Consider the following 26,737-nt stretch of genomic DNA (forward strand, 5'->3'; position numbering starts at 1 on the left):
ATGTCTCTCTGGTGACACATCTGTTACTAATTGGGAATCACTAGGGTTAGGAATGGAGGAGGGTGTGGCAACCCACTCCAGTGTTCTTGCCTGGATTATCCCCATGGACAGAGAAGCCTGGCAGACTCCAGTCCACAGGGTCGCAAAGAGTTGGACGTGACTGAGCGACTAACAGCAGGGTTAGGAAACAGCTGATATCATAAGAAGTCATTTTTCTGTGACAGATTATCAGACATAAGTGTGATCCAATGGGATGGGATACAGAACCATTCTGTTTCCCATCATCACAAAACATCCCAAGTTTAGATTAATCGGGTTATAACATGATCTGCGTATTACGAATTCAACATCATCTCTGAATGTTTCACCCTAATACTAGAGAGTCAGAGGTAAAAGATACCACTTAAGATAGAGTAGTTTCCAGTAATCCAAAATGTATACAATTCTAAGATGTAAACATTTTCCTCAGATGGAGACATATCCTTGTGGGGTTTTTTTTTTTTTTGGTCGTGTGACTTGGCATATGGGACCTTAGGTCCGCAGCTAGGGATCAGACCCATGCCTCCTACAGTGGAAGCTTGGAGTCTTAACCACTGGACCACAAGGGAAGTCCCAGAGACAGATCCTTATTGACTTAACACAGAGAAAGCTCAGTGAGTGAGGATGCCTGGAGAAAGGTGCTTTTGTTTTATGGTCTTTGTTTGTTTCAGTTCAAGCCTAAAGATAGATAAAGCAGCTCAGTGGCCTAAGGCTGAATTTTGTGTCTAATGTCTACTTGACAAGATCATTGTTTGAAAAAAAAAAAAAAAAGAGCACTGATAGAGATTTCCTAAGACTTCAAAGTTGTTTAAGCACTTGTGGATGAATATTTTCTTGGAAAAGCTACCCTATGCCCTATATAATTACTTTTTACCAATAAATTATATCACATTGTTACTAAAGTGAGAAATAATGGGCAAAACTTACTGTGAAAGTGGTCAACATCAAAAAGGTGATTCTGTCTCCTTTTTCCCATTCTGCCATGAGCAGCTGCCAGCGCCATATTCCATGGCATAATCTATATCCCCAGGACCGAGCATGTGTATCTGTACCCTGGTAGTGATGGCAAAGAAGGCAAGAGGGACAGGGCTGTCAGGACATAGCTGTTACCATGATGGGAAAAATCAGCCTGAGTGGAGGTGGTGCTGTACAAGTGGATTTTTAAAATTAGAGCTTTGGTAAGTTCTAGCTATGGAACACCTGTGCTGTCTGAGAGTTCAGAAGAGTGTGGATAGTGAAAATAATATCAAGTATAAGATGGGAGGTTAAGTGTCATGATAGATATTTGCAAATGGCCCCTGGCTGGGAGGGGACTTCTGTGAGCTTGGGTTGGGAGTGGTAAAGGAGCACCAGGTATTGAAAAGGCTTTTTGGAGTAAACATGTCCTGAGCTGAATCCTGAGGGATGTTTAGAAGGGGTTGTAACATGGAAGTGAGATGTTCTTGAAAATAGGACCCAACAAGAAAGTCACCAGACTGCCTGGTGACAGACAAAACAGGACAGGACCAGGTACTGCCCAGATTCTGGGTTCTGATGTGAGCATTAGTGCACAGCCATGCCATCATGCTGAGTGCTGGGCACCCTAATTTGAGTCTTCTGTTGGTGAGCGCCAGGAAGGGCACAAAGACCTGGGAACTCACTCTAGAGGGGAGATATTTTTGATTCATGCATTAGCATTCAAAGTCCTTTAAGTTATAACAGCTGTAATGTTTTTCTTTGAGTGATTATAAATTTTTAAAATTCTCTTTCTAGTTCATTGTCTGAAATTCACTTAATGCTTTGGTATACGTGTATGGGATAATGGTCAAGGTCTAGGAAAAGGAAAGTTCAAATGAGAAAACATACTAAAAGTAGCATTTTGTGCACAAAGCACCATACTTCCATTGTTAAATAATGTCCATAACAACAACAACAGAAATTCTAGAATTTCAGTAGTACTTTGGTACAGATAAAATTAAATATTTTTCCTTATGGTTTTCTGTAGTTATATTTTTGTGGGGTTTGTATAGATTGCTTTTATATTAATTAGCTTTGCTTTCAATTTTTTTTGGTTCCTTTACTTATAATATGTGCTTTTTTAACCGTGTTTGTTAAAGATATGCACTCAAAGACTCTTTATTTAATACCTTTACTCCACATTCTGCTCAGAGAATCGATTCTTTCTGCGTGACATCATGTTGCTTTTTTCCGGCTCATATATCAGCTGTTTATTTTTCTTTTTTTCTTCTTCTTTTTTTTTTTTATTTCATTTGAATTTAATTTCTCCCTGTTTTTTCTACCTTCCCTTCCCCCTTTCCCTTTTCTCTTTTGTTTTTCTTTTGTCTTCAGCCTATTCTGCAAACTTGGAGTTCTTGTCAGGCATAGGATTTCACTATTTGGTAAGGAGACCCTTAAACAAATACTAGCATGGCCATCACTTGGTTTTCTTTGCCATTTTTGCACTGTGTTGTGTGCTGCTATGTTGCATGAATGCATGTTTGCATGGCTGCATGCATGGTCGTCATAGGCCAAGGTAAGGTCCTCAAGGTTGTTTGTAAGTAGCATTACCTACAGTAAAATTGAAGACTGTAACTTTGTCTACAAGTCCAAAGCACACTTGAAAATCACAAACTTTATATTATTAAAGATCAGTTGAATGAAAATGGCAGTTTCTACCTTATTTTATTTCAGAGGGGTGAAGCAAAACTGGGCCTCTGAACTTGTGTTTGGTTATCTCTGATGGATTAAATACCTATCCACAGTTTTTAATTGCATTTACTTTTTCAGTGCTCTTGACTACAAATTTGCATGTTGACTGTATTCCAGACATTGGAACTTCATAATAGAGGCAGGCCTGGATTTGCCAAAAGCAACTTCTCTGGTACCTTTGAACCCCACAGTAGTCAGTTTTTGTTCATTTCTGAGAATTCATGTAGCTGAAGTTCATGTTCCCAAACACTGCTTTCCAATAGCCGTGCAGGGCAGTCACTCACTTTTCACAGACTCTCCTTGTAGTGGGGCTTTAAGACTCTATAGCAGTTGGCAGAGTTTATTTTTTACACTTTCCTGCATCTGCTTTCATAAACTGTCAAGGCACATTTTAGCCCAAGGCTCTCTAGATTTTGAGACAGTGTTGTGGTGACTTCAGTAAGAAAACATTGGGTGTATTTATAGAGATTCATAAGTCCTAGTCCATTCACAAAAAAACCTAAGGATTATGTTATTTCTATAAAATTCACAATGGATAAACTGAGAAATAGGTACATGTACACATGTATATGTGTGTGTATATATATATATATGCAAATAATTTTTACATTCTTTCCATTTTTTGAGAAATGATAGCTTCTGGATATGACGACTTAATGGTGCATTTGGTTTTTAATATTATTATATCCAACATTTGGGTAGTCTTAAGATATGGAATCCCATAAATTGCCAAGGTTTTTGCATTAATGTTTCAGTTATTCAAAATTAATGGGGAAATTGCCTTCAGAATGATTTCCAGTTGACTGCCTTTTGTTCGGACTTCTCTTCAACTTAGAAAAACTTCTATGTAAATTATTCAGATAGAACTTTCATGTACTCTTTAACCTTCTCATAATGATTATGTATTCAAAAATTCTCCATCTGTCTTCAGAGAATACTGTCTAATTATATCTACCTCTGGTGGGGACCCCATAATACTTTCTGTTGTTTAGCTTCTTACATATTTTAACCTCTTGGTTTCCAAGGTTACATTTTGCTATAACTTTTTAAATTTTTTGAGGTATTTCCTATATACAGTGAAGTACATAAATCTTAAGAGCAGCATGATGACATAGCTTGATGGAATTTTACGTGTATTTGTCCATTTTCTCACTTCAAGGCATAGAACATTTTCAGCATCCCAGAAGCCTACCTCATGCCATTTTGCAATTTATAACCCTCTGCAAAGGAACTATATTTAAACTAATCTATTGGTCTACTAATGTAGACTTTCATTACCATGTATTAATTTTGCCTGTTGTTTAATCTCCTTTTTTCCCTTTGAATATATTAAGGGCTCAGTAATGGAAGATAAATGCATACTGTAACTTGTAACAATCAGAGGAGAAGAACTGAATTTTAACATTCATTTCATCTGTGATTCTAATGTTTCATCTAGGCATTGTATATTATATCCCTTTGCCTTTAAATACAACTATTTTTATTTTTAACAGGAATTTAGTGGAGAACTACTGTGTGTCTTTATCTGGAAAGCATATTTTAACGTGCATTGTATGTTATATTATTTTTTCAAATTTGCTTTGGCATTTGCTTGTAAAACAATACAAACATCAAAAAGTCTTTATTATTCAACAATACTCTAATATAGCCTTGTCAACACGTTAGCATGTTAGGTCTTAGACTTGTAAACTTTACATATTATAGCTGTAGCTTGGTTTTAGATGATGGTTTTAATATGATGTCCTGAAGAAAATAATGGACTTTGATCAGAAAACCTGTATGTAAGTCCCCTCTTTGTAACTGAACCAGTTGAATGATCTGGACAAGGGACTTAACTTCTGTTGAGCATTATTTATTTTATTTTTTTCATTTTGAAACTAGAATAAAATAACTACTAACTTTAGAGATCTATTGTATATATAAAATCTCATATGAGATGAATGTTAAAGTGTTTTGTAACCTGTAATTGTACCACTTTCAAGTCTAAGGTATCCTTAGTCTTATTTGTACAGCTTATATTTAGATGAATCCAATTACATACAGACTAACTAGGGCAGTTAGCTATTTAAAGTACATGCGCCATGAATCCTTTAAAATCTAGGCATTTTCACATCAAAGCAGAAGTGGTATAATTGAAGTATTTACTTTAAAAAAAAATAATTTTATTATCTTTTGGCCATATCATGGGGCATGTGGGATCTTTGTTACCCAACCAGGGATTAACCTGTGCCCCCTGCAGTGATGGCATGGAGTCTTAACCACTGAACTCTGTGGGAAGTCCCAAGTATTGACCATTTGATGTATCATTTATATCATTGTGAATTTTCCTAAAGAAAAAGAGGTCTAACAGCATATATACAGTGGTCTTTTGTATATGGACATGTTAATCTCTAATTTTTTTCTTTCACCCTATCTTTATGTTATTTTTATGTTTATCTTTATGTTATTTTTATGTTTATCTTTATATTATTTTTTTCTGTGTTCTGGGAGATACCAACTGATTATCAAAATGTTTTTCCTGTACTTAGTTCAAAAAATTGTTCATGGCCTAACAAGAATAAAGTGAGACAGAAGTGAAAGTTGAGTTTAACAAAGAAATACTTGGGCTTGTGTCAAGTAGCAAAAAATATAGAAAGAAATACATTAACCTGAAACATGTCAGGAAGGTGGGATTAGTGATAAGAAGGAAGCATGAAAAAACACCAAGAGACAAAATTCTTGTCCTGATGGTGGTAATTGTGGGGAGCTGACAGGACTGGAAGAGGTCAGTCTTCATTCCAATCCCAAAGAAAGGCAATGCCAAAGAATGCTCCAACTACTGCACAATTGCACTCATCTCACACGCTAGTAAAGTCATGCTCAAAATTCTCCAAGCCAGGCTTCAGCAGTATGTAAACCGTGAACTCCCAGATGTTCAAGCAGGTTTTAGAAAAGGCAGAGGCACCAGAGATCAAATTGCCAACATCCGCTGGATCATGGAGAAATCAAGAGAGTTTCAGAAAAACATCTATTTCTGCTTTATTGACTATGCCAAAGCCTTTGACTGTGTCGATCACAATAAACTGTGGAACATTCTGAAAGAGATGGGAATCCCAGACCACCTGACCTGCCTCTTGAGAAACCTGTATGCAGGTCAGGAAGCAACTGTTAGAACTGGACATGGAACAACAGACTGGTTCCAAATAGGAAAAGGTGTACGTCAAGGTTGTATATTGTCACCTTGCTTATTTAACTTATATGCAGAGTACATCATGAGGAACGCTGGGCTGGAAGAAGCACAAGCTGGAATCAAGATTGCCGGGAGAAATATCAATAACCTCAGATATGCAGATGACACCACCCTTATGGCAGAAAGTGAAGAGGAACTCAAAAGGCTCTTGATGAAAGTGAAAGAGGAGAGTGAAAAGGTTGGCTTGAAGCTCAACATTCAGAAAACAAAGATCATGGCATCTGGTCCCATCACTTCATGGGAAGTAGATGGAAAAACAGTGGAAACAGTGTCAGACTTTATTTTTTTGGGCTCCAAAATCACTGCAGATGCTGATTGCAGCCATGAAATTAAAAGACGCTTGCTCCTTGGAAGGAAAGTTATGACCAACCTTGATAGTATATTAAAAAGCAGAGACATTACTTTGCCAACCAAGGTCCGTCTAGTCAAGGCTGTGGTTTTTCCAGTGGTCATGTATGGATGTGAGAGTTGGACTGTGAAGAAGGCTGACCGCCGAAGAATCGATGCTTTTGAACTGTGGTGTTGGAGAAGACTCTTGAGAGTCCCTTATACTGCAAGGAGATCCAACCAGTCCATTCTAGAGGAGATCAATCCTGGATGTTCATTGGAGGGACTGATGCTAAAGCTGAAACTGCAATACTTTGGCCACCTCATGCGACGAGTTGACTCACTGGAAAAGACTCTGATGCTGGGAAAGGTTGGGGGCTGGAGGAGAAGGGGACGACGGAGAATGAGATGGCTGGATGGCATCACTGCCTCTGTGGACATGAGTTTGAGTGAACTCCGGGAGTTGGTGATGGACAGGGAGGCCTGGCGTGCTGTGATTCATGGGGTCGCGGAGAGTCGGACACGACTGAGCGACTGAACTGAACTGAACTGAACTGAATTTGATCAGCAATGGAATATTTATTCCAAGGTGGCTGCCAGATTGTAATTATATTTCCAAAACTTCATCTCTTGCTCAGAAATTTTTCTGATGTATAAAATGAGGATTCCCCAAATTTAAACTTCTATATTTACTTTATCTTTTACCTACTTTAAAATATTTTCTATACATTGAAGCACACTAAGAATTAAAGAGATGAGTCGTGTTTTTATGCCTCATATATGCTTTTGAAGGTGTTTAAACCACTTCATTTTATCTTAGAAAAAGATAGGATTTTTAAAAAGGGCAATAAGCCATATTCCCAGCATAACATTAGTTCTGGTATACCTGTAAAATACTTTATGGAAAAAATAATAAGTAAATAGCATCTGTTTTATATATAGGGCTTCCCTGGTGGCTCAGTGGTAAAGAATCCACCTGCCAGTGCAGGAGACGTGGTTTCAATCCCTGGGTAGGGACAATCTCCTGGAGAAGAGAATGGCAATCCACTCCTGTATTCTTTTCTGGGAAATCCATGGACAGAGGAGCCTGGTGGGCTGCAGTCCATAGGATGGCAAAGAGTTGGACACAAATTAGCAACTAAACAGCAACAGTTTTATACGTAGTCTTCCCTTTTGACTTCTGAAATGCTTGCTAGCAATTATAAGTTGGTGTATTTTGGAACAAATAAGTTCTTGTGTTTTGGAAAATCAGTTAGGACTGGCTAACACCCAGGCAGGTTGACAAGATATAAGGACCCCATGTGCCATTTTCAGGGACACATTGTTGACTAACGAAATACTGCTTTTAATGCCTCCATTTTCCCTCACTTATGCTAAGTGGAAATTCTGACTGTCTAACTGCCTAATTTTAAGGCAATTAGAGAATACTCAACTTCTACTATTATAGCCTATTTAAGGCTTTCAGTTATTTTTAGATGAAGTGGAATCTGGTAACCATAACTCCAACAGGAATAGGAATGGTGACACAGGAATTATTAACGGCTTTGTTTTTCCATGTGGAAATAAATCAAATGCCTTAATGACATTCATTTTGTGCATTCATTCAGTAAATATTTGCTGTGTGTGAGGCATTCTCTTAGGCTCTGAGGATTTGACAAATGAAGATTCCTTTACCTCTTTACTACTACCAACCTAAGCCAATCTACAGGTATCTTTCACCTGTATGCCTCTAAGAACATACTAACCCTGCTCTCAGATCTCCCTCCTGCCTTTCTAAACTGTGTTCCAAAACCATCATATCTCTTGCCTCCCCTCCAAAAAACAAGACAAAGCAAAAAGTGATCTCAAAACTGAATATACTCTTGCGTAGCCAGTGGCTTCCCATTTCTCTAGAATTACGATCAGAATTCTTAATACGGACATTTAATCTGGTTAGTGTTTCATAGTCTGCCCCCCTTGTCCCCCTCCATCCCTGTTTCCCAGAGAATTCTTGCTTCTTCACGATGCCTCAGCTTAAGTGGTCTTCTCTCTGTTTCCTGAAAGTGTCATTTTCATATCTGCTCAGGCCGTTTGCACCATCCATGATTACTGAGTGTAATGGGATCCTATATATGCCCCTCTCCAGTCCCTCACACCTATAATGGGATGAACTACCCACCTTTCATATTTCAAACTAAGTAGTAGTCTCTCTGGAAGATGATCATAGCTGACCTCTCTGATTATACTCTCTCTGCAATTATAACATTCTCTTAGCTCTATGTACTTTTCCTTCATCTCACTGGTGAGTTGCTAGATTAACTTCTCTCTCTGATGCAAAACTCAGCTCTTTGAAGGCTTATTTTTGTATCCTCAGAGTCCAGGAGGAAGTCTGGCACATAGTGGCTGTTTTATGAATATCTTATGATGGAATGAATCAACCAACCAGGTCTTACCTTTAAGAAGACTACAGTCTAAAGAGTAGATAAGTAAGGAGATGCTTTTAGCAATGAGATAAGTGCTATCAGTTTGGAATTTTCTTACATTCACAAATAGCCCAAACTACATATTTTTCCTCTTGAGATTAGGAAAACTATAGTATCCACTTAATCTCACAATTGGTGAGAATCGCGTTTTTAAAAAATTCTTAAAGCCTTCCACTTAGAGCACTTACATTGAAAAGGAAGTAACACTATAACTAATGACTCTTAAAACAAGAAGATCATTAAACTCTACTAACAATGATCTATTCCGTTCAAGTAACTATTCCAGAAGGCTGGCACAAAATAGTTATCATTTAGAGGCTTTGTCTACTTTCCTTTTTTCTTCTGAGTTTTTAACGTGTTAGCAAGACAGTTAATTAGCAAGACAGTCCAGAGAGTCCTAGGATTTACTGGAGAATTTTCAGCTTTGATGACAAACAGGTTTCTAGGAATGCCTAGAGTAAAACAAGCATTTTGCAGCATGATCAGCATATTTCTTATCAGCAATATTTCTTCTGGTTGACCTCAATAACCCTAGAACTCAGCATTTTCACATCATTAATACAGCTCCAATATTAGCTTCAGGAATATTGAACAAGTATTATCACGTTTAAATGAAACAACAGGTCTTGTTAAAACACTTGCTTTCTCCCCCTAGGTGAGTATGACTGGTTTAAACTGGTGCCAAAATCTTAATATTGTTTTCAAAAGAGTTTTAAATAATAAATAGAGTAATATTGTGAATTCTATCCATTGGTATCTCTTTCTGATTAAAAAATTAGTGGAGTAAGTTTATGTTGATTCCTCTGTGACCCCACCACCACCCCAAACCCTGTTCATATATTTAAATGAAGAGTTTTCTTGTATCAGGAGATATTAGGAAATATTACTGTCATCCCTCCATATCTGCAGGCTCTGCATCCATGAATTCAACCAATCAGGGATCAAAAATACTCGAAAAAAATAATTCCATAAGGTCCAAAAAGTAGCACTTGAATTCACCATACCTCAACAAATTTGTGCATAACTTTTACATTGTATTCTGTATTATTAGTAATCTAGAGATGATTTAATGTATAAAGGAGGATATATGTAGGTTATATGCAAATACTATGCTATTTTATACAAGGGACTCAAGTATCCTTGGATTTTGGTGTTGGGGAAGGATCTTGGGGCCAGTCCCCTGAGGATACTGAGGAATGACTGTTAATGTTTGTATTGTCCCTAAAAAGGTTCAGATTGTGTATGTGTTTGTTTAATAGGATACATATAATGAAATGAAAGTCATTTGAAGCACTAAGAATCCCTGAGGATAGTGCCTCTGGGAGAACTGAGTATGTCATTATGCTAAGAATTTAATGGTTTAAATTAAATTTTAGAAGTTGCACAACTTGCTACTTTTTTAAAAGTTCTGTTTTCTATTGGAGTATAATTGGTTAACAATGTTGTACTAGTTTCATGTCTACAGCAAAGTGATTCAGTCATACATATACATCTATTATTTTTAAAATTATTTTCTCATTTAGGTTGTTAGAGAATATTAAGCAGAGTTCCCTGTGTTATACAGTAGGTCCTTGTTGGTTATCTATTTTTGAATATATAGCAAGTTTCCTTTATACATTAGGAAACTCTTGCTTTTATTATACATACTGTCCTAAAACTACAGAATCTGTCACATTAAGACCTTAAGAGTCCTCTTAATGATGAATGGTGGTTTAGTCACTAGGTCACGTCCAACTCCCGTGACTGAAAGATTCTATAGTTTTAGGACAGTATGTATGAGAAAAGCACGAGTTTCAATGTATGAAGGAAACTTGCTCTGTTAAAAATAGCCTAATTCTTATAGAGGGTAAATATCAGACTCAGACATTTCAATGAACATAATATCAGAAGATAGATGGATACTTCTTTCATTTCAATATGCCACTCTGAGAGGATTTCCTGACTTGGAGCAAAAGAATAGCATGTGCAATATATATTCTCAGTTGAACTGAAACTCTTCACCAAGTTAGGGACTTAGTAATTTTATTCTTTTCAATATCACAGACTTCAGAATTAATGAAATCTTCAGCATGCTTCAGTTTCTACCTACTCATAATTTGGAGAGAAATTTTTACCTTTTAGCATAATTTTATTTCATCTTATTAATAAAGATTTTTCTAAGGTTAATCATCTCCTCAGAGAAGATAGTATAATAAGATATTGTATCAGGAGCCATGTTAGGAAAGTAAAGAAGAATAAAATATTAGAATAACTGTTGACTGTTTTCCTAGGAGAAATTCAGCATTCTGAGAATTCTCACTGTATCAGTTTATAAAACAACAGCAGTTACATGTATCAAATTTTGGATACCATTGAAAACTCCGAACTGTAGAAACCTTATATTTAAAACCACAAAACAGTTTGAGATTAAAATGCAAAAAGGGTATTTTGACTCTTAACAGCTTTAGCTTTGTTGTTATTATTATTTAGGGAGTTGTTTTATTTTATGAGTTGCTAACAATGTTTTTAAAAACCCTATGCTTGCTGTATGTTGCCATTATATTCTATGAGCTGTAATTTTAATTTTGTACCTTTGTATCTTTGATGTCACACACACACACACGCAAACACACAATCTTAAAGATAATAGGTAATCCGTAAGTGTTGTCCTAAGTGTTTAGAAGTATGAGAGTTATGTTTGAAGACAGAAAAAACACGAGTTGAAAGTATCAAACTTTTGGTTTTTATACTACTTAGAGCAGTTAAGAAATTGCATACAGTTAAGTACATGAAAATACAGTCATCACCTTAAACTTTTAACATCTTACTATGCTCTAAACTAGCCCTTCTGGTTCTTACTAATAGTGTGATTGACATTCCTGATGATGGTGGTCTAGATCTCCTTCAGAAGGACAATATCCAGGTTGCTGTTTTATTTAAAAGTCTTACTACATACTTTATCTCTTCACGATTAACCATTAGTTTAGGCATCTATACATGCCAATGAAACGGATTCTTTTTCTTGGTCCATACATTATAGCACTGAAGTTCAGTTAATACTTTCTTTCATTCTTTAGAGTCTTTTCCCCACCATTTTTAACAGAGGGCTGTTTCCATTTAAAGTTGTACTCTATCTGATCTGGAGTGTCCAAAAATGTGTATTCTGCATGAACTTATAGTTTTGTGACTTTGATAATCACAGAAACCTCATATTCACCATACAAATGTTCACTTGACCCACAGAACTTGTCTAGCCACTCGTGCCCTTTATTATTCTTACTCACATCCCATTGTCATCCACAGATACTAATTGAGCTCCTGCTGTATGTCAGGCACTATTCTAGGTGCTGGCCTACATCAGGGCACAAAGCAAACAAAAATCACATTTCACGCGCTTATATAAATAGAAGTTTAAAATGCCCTGAGCCTCCTTTTGGAAAAAAGCATTGCCAGGCTCAGTACGAAGTACAGATTCTGATCATCTGTATAAAGGGACAGTATAACTGTGAGTTTTAGGGAAAGAGTTAAGAGGCCAGCCTCTCTGAATTGGTGCTGACTTTGGTTGCCTGAGATTCACAGGCATCGCTTTGTATCCCCTCTCCCTTCCGGGCCTTCCCTCTGTCATTTTCTATGCTGCATCCTCCTTATTGTTTTTACCTCCAAACATTAGAGGTTATTGGACCTTTCTGCTTCTGTATTTATGTTCATGCTAACTAATTTCATTCAACCCCATGATTCAAAGAAATGTCCATATGCTCAGGAGACCCAGATTTGCAGCTCCAATTTAGATCTTATCACTGCACTCGGGATTTTCATATCAGTTGCCTATTCCATTTCTCACCCTGAGATGAATAGGCCCATTGCACTTCACCCGATGAAAGCAGAATATACAACCCCCACCCTTCCCCTCCCCTTGCATTCTCCGACCCCCACCGTGTGCTCTCTGCATATCATTGAATCCTACCACCATTCACCCAGCTGCTCAGACAGTTGCTCACCAAAACAGTTGTGGAGTTATCCTTGTCTCCTTTCCCTCTCACCAACACGCAACACATAAGCAAAAACTGAACATACGTTCTTAATTGCCTCACCAATAATTTGCCATCTTCAGTCTACTGGTTCTAGACTATTGCAAGGGCTTCCTAACTCACTTTTACTCTTGCCCTCCCAGAATTTGGCACACTGGAATTAATCCTCTTAACATATAAATTGGCTCATATTCTGTTAAAAATGTCTTCCTATTGCATTAAAAAAAAAGAAGTCCAAAGTGCTTGCTCTGGTTGTGACACTCTAGAACCTGCTTCCCTTGTCTCCACCATATATTCTCCTTCTGTCTCCTGAATTTGTCCACAGCAGCCATCTCTACTTCCTTGCAAGGATCACTAGATTCATTTTCTGCCCCAGAGCCTTTGCACATCTGTTTGTACCGCTTGGGCTCTTCTCCCAGATATATGCATGGTTTGTCCTTTAACTTCATTCAAACCTCTGCTCAAATGCCACCTTCTTGGGGAGGATCCAATGACCACTCCCCCTGTTACTCTATCCAGCTGCTCTAATCCCCATTCCCTGCTGTATATACTTTTACCGTGCCTGGATATTATGTAACTTATTGATTTTTTTTTTTTTGGCTTAATAGTTCATTATGTGTCCCTCATTAAAATGCAAGTACCATAACTCTAGCTTATTACTGGAAGTTTAAGAGTACCTGGTATTTATCGTGTATTTATTGACTGAATGAATAATTGAATAATACTTCTAAGGACGATAGTAGAAGCCCTAGAAGCCCTAGCACTGCCACCAGTCAGTAGACAGGGGCATGACAAATTCTGCCTTTCTACTGATTTTGTCATCATTATCACTGGAAGTTCTGAGATTCAAAGCGTGAAATTAGTGGAACATTTACTGAAAGAACTCAAGACTCTCAGCAATGAACACCTAATTTATTTTTCGTATTTGTGTTATACCACTAAACTGGAATGCCCACATACTAAGGAAATTGTTAATTTCCATGTATGTTTAATTCATTCATTTTAGGGTACTTTTGTGAATAAAGAATATAGTATACTTAAATGTCTTAAAAACTCACATTCAAATAAGAGTTGTTAACCTAAGGACCAGGAAATTATTGTATATAATACATGTAGGAAAGCGTGAAATGAAGAAGTGATGAGTGTCAGACTGTATTGTGAGTGGTCACTTTGTTACTTTGTATTCATATTTCCTTTATTGTATCCTCATCATAAAGTAAAATATATGTATTATATGATTCATATTTCTGTACTTAGTGGTTAAATATTCCTATCAAAATGGCTGAGTTTCATCTTATTTTTCAAGAGGAGTTGCCCCATTTTAGACATTTCATAAGTGATGTTTTTACTTCTTCAGCCTCTGATACTTTCTTACATGATGGTTTGGTCTTTTTCACCAAAGACCAACAACATTCAGGCATGTTAGTTCTTGTGAATGCAGTTAAATTCAGGGAAAATAATTCATCTTAATGCAGTTGAATGCAATAAGAAAGCAGACATACTTGGGGTAATTAAAAGGGAATTAAATTTATTAGACTTTAACTCACCTCATTTCACAGAGGATATCACCTGACTTAAAAAGTTGACATACAATATGATTTAAAAATAATGTGAGCTGGTATGGGGGATATGTTTGAAGAATCCAGTTAAAATTCTTAGAATGGTGCAGTGCTTTGAATGCTTCTTGAGTATGTCAGCTATTTGATGAGACATGCTTTATTGCTTTTCTACTTACATTTGCATAACCACTTTTAAGCAGAAAAACTGCATGATTTTAAACTTGATTATGAAAAAGCCCCTTGATTTGAGTTATCCTTATTGAGTTGTGCCTTGACTAATTTTTGGAACACAAGCGTTAATAGAAAGAGGAACATTGAGAATTTCTCAGAGCAGTTTATACAGCTATTTGTTTCCTCTTTAGGGAATGATGCAACATCAATTGTCAACTGTCTTCATATTTTGGGTCAGACTTTGGATGCAAGGTAAATGGATATGTTTTTATCTCAGTCAATGAGTGTAAAAATGATATATAGAAATCTGAAGAAAAAGCTAGTGTCTTCTTTGGAATTGTAATGAAGACTTTAGGTGAAAAAGAAAATATTTTATAAATTAATAATACAAGTAAGTAAGTGTTAGTTGCTCAATCGTGCCCAACTCTTTGTGACCCCATAGACTGCAGCCCACCAGGCTCCTCTGTCCATGAAATTTTCCAGGCAAGGATACTGGAGTGGGTCGCCATTTTCTTCTCCAGAGGATCTTGCCAACCCAGGGATTGAACCCCGGTCTCCTGCACTCCTGGCAGATTCTTTACCAGTTGAGCTACAAGGGAAGCCCAATAATACAAGAGCATTATATTATTTTTATATATAATCAGATACAGATTGTTGTTTAAATTTCAAGTAATTGCCGTGGTGGCTAGGAATATAATTGAGAGTTGCATTGGGACTGTATCATGTGAGGTAAAAATAATGAGCTACAACTCTAGACAGCTTATTAACTTCAAAGCATGGTAGATGTACTCCATTTTGTTATAATATTTAATTTTATAGGAAACATGAGGGTTTTATTCTTATTTTACAGTTGAGTAAAGTGAAGCTCAAGATTCCATAATAAGTGTGGAAGTAGGCCAATTTCCAAGTCTGTGCACTTTCTACCCTGCCCTAATATCACCATGACCAGAAATCCAAATACAAAACCAATTTGGTTAGCTTGATTCAGCCTTTAAGCCATTCATTTAATTCATTAATTATCCAGGATATATCTAAATAAAAGTTCCTAAAAGTCTTCCACAGAGAATATTCAGTGATACCTTGAATTATTCATTTTATGTTTAAAATTTTATTTGAGATGCTTTGTATAATAAAGAAAGAAGATACAATTATACACCTTGATTTTCTACGCGAAATAGTGGCTTTTAGCTTGTCACTTTCATACAGAGTTCAGTCTTCAGAGACTTATTTAGAAAAAATTGATTTTCTACCATTAAAAGTAAAAAAAAAAAAGTCTGTATCAGTTGGTAAGTTGATTTAACCAGCATTAAATGTTTCTTTTACACCCATTACCTCACAAAATAGTCTAGTTTTTTTGAATTTGAGATGAACTAAACTGGCTCAGGACCTGTTTTGTTAGTCATGAAATAAGTATTCTCAAAATTTGAGACCACAGTTGAAAAGCATAAATCATTAGAACTTTGGGAGCCATTTGGGATTTCTCTGACAATCCAGTGGTTGACTCAGAGCTCCCAATATAGAGGGCAGGTTTGGGGTTTGATCCCTAGTTGGGGGATTAAGGTTCCTCATTCTCCCAACCAAGGGTTGGGAGAATAGGAAGGAGGATGTTAAAAAAAACAACAACTACACTTTGCTTCACGATCCTAATTAAGTTGACTCTAAAGGCATTTAGGAAAGGTTATGCATTTATGGAGTGATATTACTGTAACTTCAAGTATATAGGAAAAAAATTATTTGAAAGTGGATTAAAAAATTAAGTTGACTGAATATCGTCATGAACAACTAAACATAGTGTAAAAGCATGTTTTATTTGTATTTCATGTGCTCCTACCACAAGGTATAAGTTGTCCCTTCTTTCCTCCCTAGGACTGTGATGAAGACTGGCCTGGAGAGTGTTAAAAGTGCACTCAGAGCCTTTCTGGACAATGCCGCAGAGGATCTGGAGAAGACGATGGAGAATCTTAAGCAGGGCCAGTTCACCCACACCCGAAACCAACCCAAAGGTGTTACTCAGATTATCAATTATACCACGGTGGCACTGTTGCCAATGCTGTCATCATTATTTGAGCATATTGGCCAGCATCAATTCGGAGAAGATCTAATATGTATGTAAATCTATTAGAGTTTCATTATCTAAATAGTACAATCAGAAATTGTAACAGCCACATCATAGAAACCTCAAACACTGCTTACATTAAATTTTATTTTTTTGGCAGAACACTTTAGGTTGACATTTGAGTTACAAAACCATTATTATAGAGATAGATCATGAATTCACAGGAGGGACCTGTAAGGTAGTGGTTATAGATAGTCACTCCCACACTGTTGACATACAAGTTCCAAATTTTACTCTTTCTCTGTTGTCTCTTTCCATGGAAATTTTCTAATGCAGTTTCACCATAGGACATGCAGCATTAAGTGTTTGCAAATTATTTCCGAGTTGATGCAAATTGTTTCTGCAAGCTATCCTACCAAAATGTGAAGACTGCTGAGACAAAGTCTGTGTCTAAATAATTGATCTACTAGGGTGGCTCAAATGTCTTTGGTTTATAGATTTCAGTCTGTTTTCATAGGGGATTTCATCTGCTGTTTTTGTCTGGAATTCTGTAGTTATTAAAAATATCCACAGAATGCCCAAGCTTGAGTGGAAAGAGAACCACATGACCTAAGTTCCTTCCCTTCTGCCTATATGAACATGAAAGAAGATAAAGCCCGTATCTAGCAGTCAAGTGGGTCTTGCCCACAGACCCACCCACTCAGACTCTCAAATGGTGTAGGTCTCCCAGGTAAAGTAAAGTTCTGTAAAAACCATGTGGTAATCAGAGAATGACACAAAGACTAGTTTCAAAATGAAACCTGAACCAGTGGGAACATTACTTCCCATCCCATATTGACATAGAAACAAGTATGGAAGAGGAGAATGATTTCTTCATTCATGATATGGTGTGTCCTCCAGAAAGTGGTAACAGAGTTGGCATTAGAAATCCAAGGTTCTTATATTTCTTTGGCTGTTGAACGTGTTTAACGAGTCGGAGATCATGTTAGAATTTTTATTTTCTAGCTTTAGAAACTACAAGAGTAACTTTCTTATGCTTTGAATTCCAGGTTGTTTCAGAAATAAATGATACACCCCATTCTCCAGCATTCTCATTCTTGTTCATTTGAGAGTTAAAATAAAAGATACTGTCTTTATATACCTTTGAAACTGGAGTCAAAATGGACGTGTCCTCCCAGATATTCTTGTGCTTAGTTTTATTCTTGAAGAAATCCTTATTCTTATGCCTAAAGAAAAATGATAAATTGTTCCTGATAATATTCTGTCTGTATAATCAGAGCATGAGTCTTTAGAATGCTTTCAGCTCCTTCAAGAAAAGACTTGTATTTGAGAAAAAAGTTTTAAATTTAATTTAAATATAATTTTTAAATTTTGTATTTTAAAATTTTGAATTTAAATATAATTTTATATGTTTTTATATTTTGTCAAATATTAAAATATTAGTATGTCATTGATGTGGAATTTTGTTTTTAGCCTAAACGTTCTCAGGACAGTGTATTGAATACAAGTGTTTTAAATGAAATTCTCTTTTTCCTTAGTGGAAGATGTACAGGTGTCATGTTATAGAATTCTGACTAGCTTGTATGCTTTGGGAACCAGCAAGAGTATTTATGTGGAAAGGTAAGATTTTAAGAGTTTCATGTCTTACTAATAGTTTTTTTAGATGTTATAATTATTCATTTCAAGGGTTTTATGTCTGTTTTTATGTTTTTATGTCATGAAAGTTTTGAACTTTTGTATAATCAAATCTACCAATTATGTCATGTGTGTCTTCCTCTTAGTTTCATGATTTTAAAAAGTTTATACTATACCTTAACAACTATAAATTAAAATATTTGCTCTCCTAGGTTTTTCATGTTCTCATTTGTCTAGATTTACTTTTTCTTTTGTTCATTCAGTAAATATTTATTAAATGTCAGATTCTGGGATACAACAGTGAACACATAGATCCCTGCTCTCAAAGAGCTTATGTCAAGTGGAAGAAACAAAACAGAATTAAACTGATAAATGTTATAAAGTGAGTGAAGTGAAGTTGCTCAGTCGTGTCCAACTCTTTGCGACCCCGTGGACTGTAGCCCACCAGGATCCTCTGTCCATGGGATTCTCCAGGCAAGAATACTGGAGTGGGTTGCCATTTCCTTCTCCAGGGAATCTTCCTGACCCAGGGATCGAACTCAGGTCTCCTGCACTGCAGGCAGATGCTTTAACCTCTGAGCCACCAGGGAAGCCCCGATAAATGTTAACAGTGGCAAGTTACTGTGTGTGAGGAGCACACAATACAGAGAATGACATGGGGTCGTCAGGAATGTATTTTTTAAAACATGGTTCTTTGGACTCAAAACTTTCTTTACTCAATAGGAAACAAGTAGAAGGTAAGTCTAGGTTTGTGTCTAATAACTTTTGTTGTCTCAGTGAAATATGATTTGAGTCTTTAGCCAAATCATGATTGAAAAAACAAGTGTGAGAAGCTTGAGGAAGACTGAGAATGTCCGAAACTGTTTGTTGTTCTTCAGTTGCTAAGTTCTGTCTCTTTGCGACCCCATGGACTGCAGCGCACCAGGCTTCCCTGTCCTTCGCTACCTCCTGGAGTTTGCTCAAATTCATGTCCATTGAGTTGGTGATGATGTCTAACCATCTAATCCTCTGTTACCCTCTTCTGAAATGATTATCTCAGGGCTAAGAAGAGAATTTACTAGAAATTCATCTGAATTTCATGTTTCTGTTTGGTGTTTGTTATGTAGAATTTAAATTCAATTTTTAAATCATCCATCATGTCTAACATAATTTTTATTAAATGTTTCTTTTGTTCACTGATTTAAAATAAACTCAATCATACACTGAATGATAGGTTATATTTCTAGAATGTGTTCTAGAATATATATTTCTAGAATTCTGTTCTATTATTTGATTTTTTGAATGGTAAGAGCAGTACTATTTAGCCTAAATTATTAGTATTTTGTAATTTATTTTACTACTTCGTGGTCAAAATCCTCTTACACCTCAGCACTTACTGTTATTGTTTTTTGCTGTTCGTGCCTGGATAATTTTCTTGATAAAATTTGGATCATTCTCTTAGAGTCTAAAAAAAAGGTATATGTGCATTTTATTCAGTTAACTTCACAATTATAAAGTGATTCTGGGAAAATATAAAACTAAAAATTTGAAGGTGAATAAAAGGTATTTGGAAAAAGTGATGGTATACTAAAAAATGTAGTTATTTTTATACAAGTCATTTAAAAGAAACATTGCTATTTCCAGAAAACAACACAAATAATAAAAATTAATCTGAGAATTACTATTTGAATTGGTATTTTAAAGTGAATCATTAAATAATTCAGAAGAATTATTAATGAAATAAAAGGACTAGCTCAATATCCTGGTGGCTCAGATGGTAAAAATATCTGCCTGCAATGTGGGAGACCAGTCTTCAATCCCTGGGTTGGGAAGATCCCTGGAGAAGGGAATGGCAACTCACTCCAGTATTCTTGCCTGGAGAATCCCATGGACATAGGAGCCTGGTGGACTACAGTCCATGGGATCGCAAAGAGTCAGACAACTGAACAACTACTGCTTTCACGCTTTGAATCAGATGTCAGGAAATAGATTACCTACCTTGGGGTCATACATGAAACATTTTAGGCTATTAAATTCTTAAAATATGTCTCATTATTTTAAAACATTTATTGAACCCATGTCACGTACCAGATACTTTGCAATTCTGTCTTCATTTTTAGGTAAGGAAAGAAAAACTTGAAAAGTATAAGTAATTTTCCTACAGTGAGTGACACAGCGTTAGGAGTAAGATCAGGACTTGGATCTGTATGAATAAAAGCCTGTGCACTTTGTAATTTATTGATGTCTTATTTTTAGTAATGCAATGTTATTAAATGTTTAAATTGATCTTTACCTTATTCAGTTTCTTTCCGTGAAGGGATATTTTCTCCTAGCAGAGTACATATCTAGTCATTTTAATTAAAATATTAAATAATCAAGCATTATTTATTATTTTTTAGTAAGAAATTTAAAATCACCCGAGAGAATTATGTTATCTTGTCTTAACTCAATCCATTTTATTGACTTTTAAATTAAATATATATACAAAGTCATTTTAAGAGTTCATAATATGCTGAACTCTCATATTATTCTATATTTAATAAACATTTAAGGTGCCAGTAAAACCTTGGATTAAGTAGAAAACTGAGGGAGAGAGAATTTAAATATATCAGTGGAATATATCAGAGAATTTAAATATATCAATTTTTGAATAAATTGATCACAGTTTGATTCCCAAGGCACCTCCTTCTCTTGAAAATGATAAATCAGTTTTAAGTGTTATCAATAGTCTTTAGCATCTAGTGTATCTTACTATTTCAGAACTGAGTAATAACCTGAAATTACTTATATAAACCTGAAATTAATTATATATGGCAAATTTTCAGAAAATTGTATGTATGTTAGTATTAGTACTTTATTTTTTTAAATTTTTTATCAAAATTCACTTATTCATATGGCAAGAATTGTTTCTTAGAGCACTGTGTTAAAAAAGAAAGAAAAGGAAATCGAATGAAATGTCCAAACTATTGGAGGCATTTACAAGTGTGTTTGTTGTTGTTGTTATTTTTGTCTGTACTGTTTTTAACTTCTCTTTAGCTGACAGGTAGTTTAGCATTAGAAATAACGGTAGGGAACTTGCTATGGAAAGCATATGGTATTTTGCAATACAGAGGTTGGATCTGAGGGGTAGTTTTTATCAGTAGCTCTGTGATTGTCCTTCTTTTAGGTTTACTTTGCCAATTTTAATATAACTTCTTCAGTTGTTCATGTAGAAGACTTTAAAAATGTAAAGTTTCCATTTACAGGCAGCGTTCTGCATTGGGAGAATGTCTGGCTGCTTTTGCTGGTGCCTTTCCTGTAGCATTTTTGGAAACTCACCTGGACAAGCACAATATTTACTCCATCTACAATACAAAGTCTTCGAGAGAGAGAGCAGGTGTGGTACTTGATATTTGAAGATAAAAATGAATGACATTTGTAGTATTTTACAACCATGATTTTTAATGAGCTATTTTAATTTTTTATCTCCAATGCTATTTGTTCTTGTCTAATTATTGGAATTTGAAGTGTTGTATACTATCTCCATTGTTTTTCTGAAAGAAAATTAGTTTCTTTTAAATTAATGATCCACAGACAAGTTAACCCTCTTAATAATAAGACAGAATAATCAGCAGTATGGAAAAAATAGGTCACACTAATTCAGTTATCACTTATAGGCAGTCAGCACGGGTACAGTATTCTTATTTGTTCTGATTATGGATTCATTGGAGAAGGAAATGGCAACCCACTCCAGTGTTCTTTCCTGGAGTATCCTGTGGACAGAGGAGCCTGATGGGCTGCTGTCCATGGGGTCGTACAGAGTCAGACACGACTGAAGCAACTTAGGATGCATGCATACATTGGAGAAGGAAATAGCAACCCACTCCAGTGTTCTTGCCTGGAGAACCCCAGGGATGGAGGAGCCTGGTGGGCTGCCGTCTATGGGGTCAAACCAAGTCGGACACAACTGAAGTGACTTAGCAGTAGCAGCAGCAGGGTTTCATCCTTTGCATTTTACTCAGTTCTCTTGGTATATCCATCTTATTGGGAAAGTTTTATTCCATGTGATTTTTTCTAATAGTATCGTCCTCTAAGTCTGATAAACTATATTGTATATTATTTGTTTTCCAAAAGTCTTGGAATCGGTCAGTTCAGTTGCTCAGTCGTGTCCGTCTCTGCAACCCCATGGGCTACAGCATGCCAGGCCTCCCTCTCCATCATCAACTCCCAGAGCATACTCAAACTCATGTCCATTGAGTCGGTGATGCCGTCCAACCATCCCCTTCTCCTCCCGCCTTCAATCTTTCCCAGCATCAGGCTCTTTTCAAATGAGTCAGTTCTTTGCATCATGTGGCCAAAGTATTGGAGTTTCAGCGTCAGCATCAGTCCTTCCAATGAATGTTCAGGACTGATTTCCTTTAGGATGGATTGGTTGGATCTCCTTGCAGTCCAAGGGACTCTCAAGAGTCTTCTCCAATACCGCGGTTCAAAAGCATCAGTTAGTTCTTTGGCACTCAGCTTTCTTTATAGTCCAACTCTCATATCCATACATGACTACTGGGGAAACCATAGCTTTGACTAGACAGACCTTTGTTGGTGAAGTAATATCTCTGCTTTTTAATATGCTGTCTAGGTTGGTCATAGGAGCAAGCATCATTTAATTTCATGGCTGCAGTCACCACCTGCAGTGATTTTGGAGCCCAAAAAAAGAAAGTCTGTCAATTTTTCCACTGTTTTCCCATCTATTTGCCCTGAAGTGATGGGACGAGATGCCATGATCTTAGTTTTCTGAATGTTGAGTTTTAAGCCAACTTTTTCACTATCCTCTTTCACTTTCCTCAAGAGGCTCTTTTGTTCTTCTTTGCTTTCTGCCATAAGGGTGGTATCATCTGCATATCTGAGGTTATTGATATTTCTCCCAGCAATCTTGATTCCAGCTTGTGCTTCATCCAGCCAACGTTTTTCATGATGTACTCTGCATATAAGATAAATAAGCAGGGTGGCAATAAACAGCCTTGACGTACTCCTTTCCCTATTTGGAACCAGTCTGTTGTTCTACGTCCAGTTCTAACTGTTGCATCCTGACCTGCATACAGATTTCTCAAGAGGCAGGTCATGTGGTCTGGTATTCCCATCTTTCAGAATTTTCCACAGTTTTTTGTGATCCACATAGTCAAAGGCTTTGGCATAGTCAATAAAACAGAAGTAGATGTTGAGTTCCCCAAACTTGGACGAGAATATTTGGTGCTCACAAATGCATATGTCTCTGTTAATGAGTTCATTTTGTGAAATCCATGTTTGTATGGGAGTTACTGGTTACACTAATTTTATAGTGAATTTTTCAAGTAAGAATGCTTTTTAAAAGCTGAATAATTATCATTTACTTTACCTAGTTTATGATTTTAATTTCATATCACAGAGAGGAAGCTAAAGGAAAATATGTTGACTATAACTTAGCAATATTTTTCTAGATAGTTGCAAGTTATATTTGTAAACAGTAAAATACAGTTGAATTTAGATTATTATCTGTGTAAGCATGTCTTATTAAGTTGTCTTATTAAGGATTTTTGATCCTTTAATATTTTTGCAATGAATCAAGAATGAAGCAAATTGTTATTTCATTACAAATAAGCAAATTACACAGAGCCAATAATTTACCTGCTTATTTTTTATAATACATCATTTTCATAACAAAGCAAAGGAATTGCATTTAATGATTCTCCTTCATTCACTTTTTACTCAAGTCATTTGACATACAATTGTTGGTAGGTGGAGGAGACAGGATACAAAGATGAATATGATTTGGTTCTTTTCCTCTGGGATGTTCTAGAGGCATTGAGGGAGAGAAACTGATGACTATATGTGATAGAATTCACAATAAATAACACTGGGGATGTGAAAAAGCAGTTTGAGCTAAGGGCACCTGGGAAGCCTTAGCAAAGATGGTATCATATGAGGCTTGAAATTAGGGACACTGCAACACTGGTGCTTAGGGGAAACTTCAAGTACTCTGAGGTGGCGATAGCTTTCAGGGAAGAAAGAGAAAAGATGAGGCAAGTATTGGAAAACCACGAAGAGGTGAGGTAGGCTTTCCGGTCAGGTAAGGAATGGGGACTGTACCAGTGCAATAGGACCCTTTCACTGGCTTTGAAAAGTGGAGTAACATCAGTAGATTTGCATTTTAGAAATCCATCATGATAGAAATCAGAGAGATGAAGTAGTGTGTGTCACCAATTAGAAAATGATTGTGGCAATTCAGAAGATATCTGATTAGATAAGGCCCCTTGGATGAAGTTTGTAGTCCAGAGGTTATGAGAAATCCTCAAAATAGAAGTGTCTCTTGTAGGAGATGGAGGAGCCTCCCAGCCTGGAATTTCTCCCAGGTCTCTAGCCTGGGTGACTCACCAGACAACATTGACCTCACTAAGATACTACTAGTACAGGCTCAAGAGGTAGATTGGAGAGGAAAGGTCAAGTTTAAATTGAGACCCATTTGCAGTTTATTTACTTTTTGACACATTCCTTAGGAAGCACACACTCACACAAAGCTTTAGGAAATATGGCATTGAGAGTTAATTTGCCTGAACAGAATCTCATAGGAATGGCCAGAATTGCCTAGGCAAACGTGCAAGCTAAGAGAAGTGAGTTCAACACAAATCCCTAAAGAAAACCCACATATAAAAGTTCAGCAAGGTGAAAAGATTTAGTAAAAAGAGACTGACAAAATTTAGAAAAGAGTCAAGAAAAACTGAATGCACTGAAGTTAAGGAAAGGGGGATTTTAGGAAAAGGGAGTTTTGATCAATGATGTGCAATTTTACTTTAGGTAAGGATTTTTTTTAAATTGTTTAGTGGTAGAAAGCAGAGCATTCACATCTGTGGCTAGGAGAGCATCTGAAAAGTGACCAGTCTGGGAGAGACTTAAGCATATGTATAGGCTGCTGGGGAGGAGACAGTGGAGAAGGAGCTGAAAATGCAGTCCTGAGCAAGGCGTCTGCTGGAGCATAGGCTTGACATCAGGTCACAGGTGGAACAGTGAACCTCAGAACTCCTTCCTCTGAAAGGGGGAATAGAGGTGAATGTGCAACCAGACACACAAATCCTGGCCACATGAGAGCAGGCAGTTGGAGGGAGAGACATCTGATATTCCTGTTTGCCCTGAAATACAAAGGATGGTCATTTGCTGATCTTCAGGTGGTGGAGTCGGGACTTGGGGGCAAAGAAAGTTTGAAATAGCTACCATGAGAAGAGGGAGTGGGATGCAGCTGCAGACGTGGCAGGTCTGGCTGAGTTTTGAAGCTCAGCATGCAATGGTTGCTCATGCATGTTGTTAACCATGGCCGTGTGGCTGGCAGGTCACTTCTTTGACCGAACGTGTCATTTGTATGTGTGTTTCTCTAGCTCTTAATTTGCCTACTAACGTGGAAGATGTTTGTCCAAATATACCATCTTTGGAGAAGCTCATGGAAGAAATTGTGGACTTGGCTGAGTCCGGTATTCGCTACACACAGATGCCACATGTGATGGAAGTTATCCTGCCCATGCTTTGTAGCTACATGTCTCGCTGGTGGGAACATGGACCTGAGAATAATCCAGGAAGGGCTGAGATGTGCTGTACGGCTCTGAACTCAGAGCACATGAACACACTGCTGGGCAATATCCTGAAAATCATATATAATAACTTGGGTATTGATGAGGGAGCCTGGATGAAGAGGTTAGCAGGTAAGACTGAGAAGGAATGTGCCATTTATGTTTTGTTTTCAGAAAGGTTTGAAGTACAGAAGACTAGAATCTTCCTCCCTCAGTCTTTATTAATATTTGCTTCTGTACTCAAAAAAATATTCTTATTTCTTTCATGCTGTTCACTGTTCTTTAAAAAAAAAATAGATTTAATCAGACATTGTGTAACTTTACATATAGTTTTTACATTTAAGTGAGTAAACATTTTCTTAATTTGACCAATCTCACGAAGATTAATCTTGCTAAGATTAATTATAACACAGCAATTAAAATTAATGATTCTGTCGACAGAGACAAAAATAAAACTGGATTTTGAACTCACCCACTTTTAGTAATCTGTCTTTTCAGGAGTCAGGGAGGATTACACTATTTATGTTGAGTAATTGGAAGCAATTTGAGTGACCAGGCACTAGAGAATGGTTAAATATATCCATATTCCAGAATATTATGCTTTCTTTAAGTGTTAAGATTTCAATATTTTATGACTCAGAGAATATTCAGAATATCATGGAGGATTAAAAGAAGAGTTTTAAAAACTTGAATTCAGAAGTGTGCGTATGAAGTTGTTTATTGACAGAATTCCCCCCCAAAATACACCAATGTCTTATTAATTTGGATAGGGTGATTTTTTGGTTCATTCTTACATTTCTCTTTTATATATTTTCCCAGTGCATCTATATTACACTTACAGGAAAAAAATTCATTTTAAAAAAGGCTTAAAAACAAACTTATGGTTACCAAATGGGAAAGGTTGCCGGGGTTGGGGGGAAGAATAAATTAGGAGTTTGGGATTAACGTGTACACACTACTATACATAAAATAGACAGTCAATAAGTACCTACTATATAGCAGAGGGAACTCTACAAT

The 26,737-nt window shown here is 36.5% G+C and overlaps 1 protein-coding gene across 1 annotated transcript in view; it reads left to right on the top strand.

Moving 5' to 3' along the window:
* RYR2 (ryanodine receptor 2) overlaps positions 1 to 26,737 on the top strand; it is a 537,004-nt gene that overhangs the window by 346,540 nt on the left and 163,727 nt on the right. The window contains exons 61-66 of the mRNA XM_088842508.1: positions 2,368 to 2,417; positions 14,674 to 14,734; positions 16,349 to 16,587; positions 18,077 to 18,158; positions 21,398 to 21,528; positions 25,532 to 25,852. Of these exons, the coding sequence (XP_088698634.1) occupies positions 2,368 to 2,417; positions 14,674 to 14,734; positions 16,349 to 16,587; positions 18,077 to 18,158; positions 21,398 to 21,528; positions 25,532 to 25,852 (884 nt within the window). The remainder of the gene's footprint in view (positions 1 to 2,367; positions 2,418 to 14,673; positions 14,735 to 16,348; positions 16,588 to 18,076; positions 18,159 to 21,397; positions 21,529 to 25,531; positions 25,853 to 26,737) is intronic.

This window comes from Moschus berezovskii, chromosome 12 (genome assembly GCF_049115385.1).
Source record: "Moschus berezovskii isolate FMDL1 chromosome 12, NW_MosBer_1.0, whole genome shotgun sequence".
Taxonomy (NCBI): Eukaryota; Metazoa; Chordata; class Mammalia; order Artiodactyla; family Moschidae; genus Moschus; species Moschus berezovskii.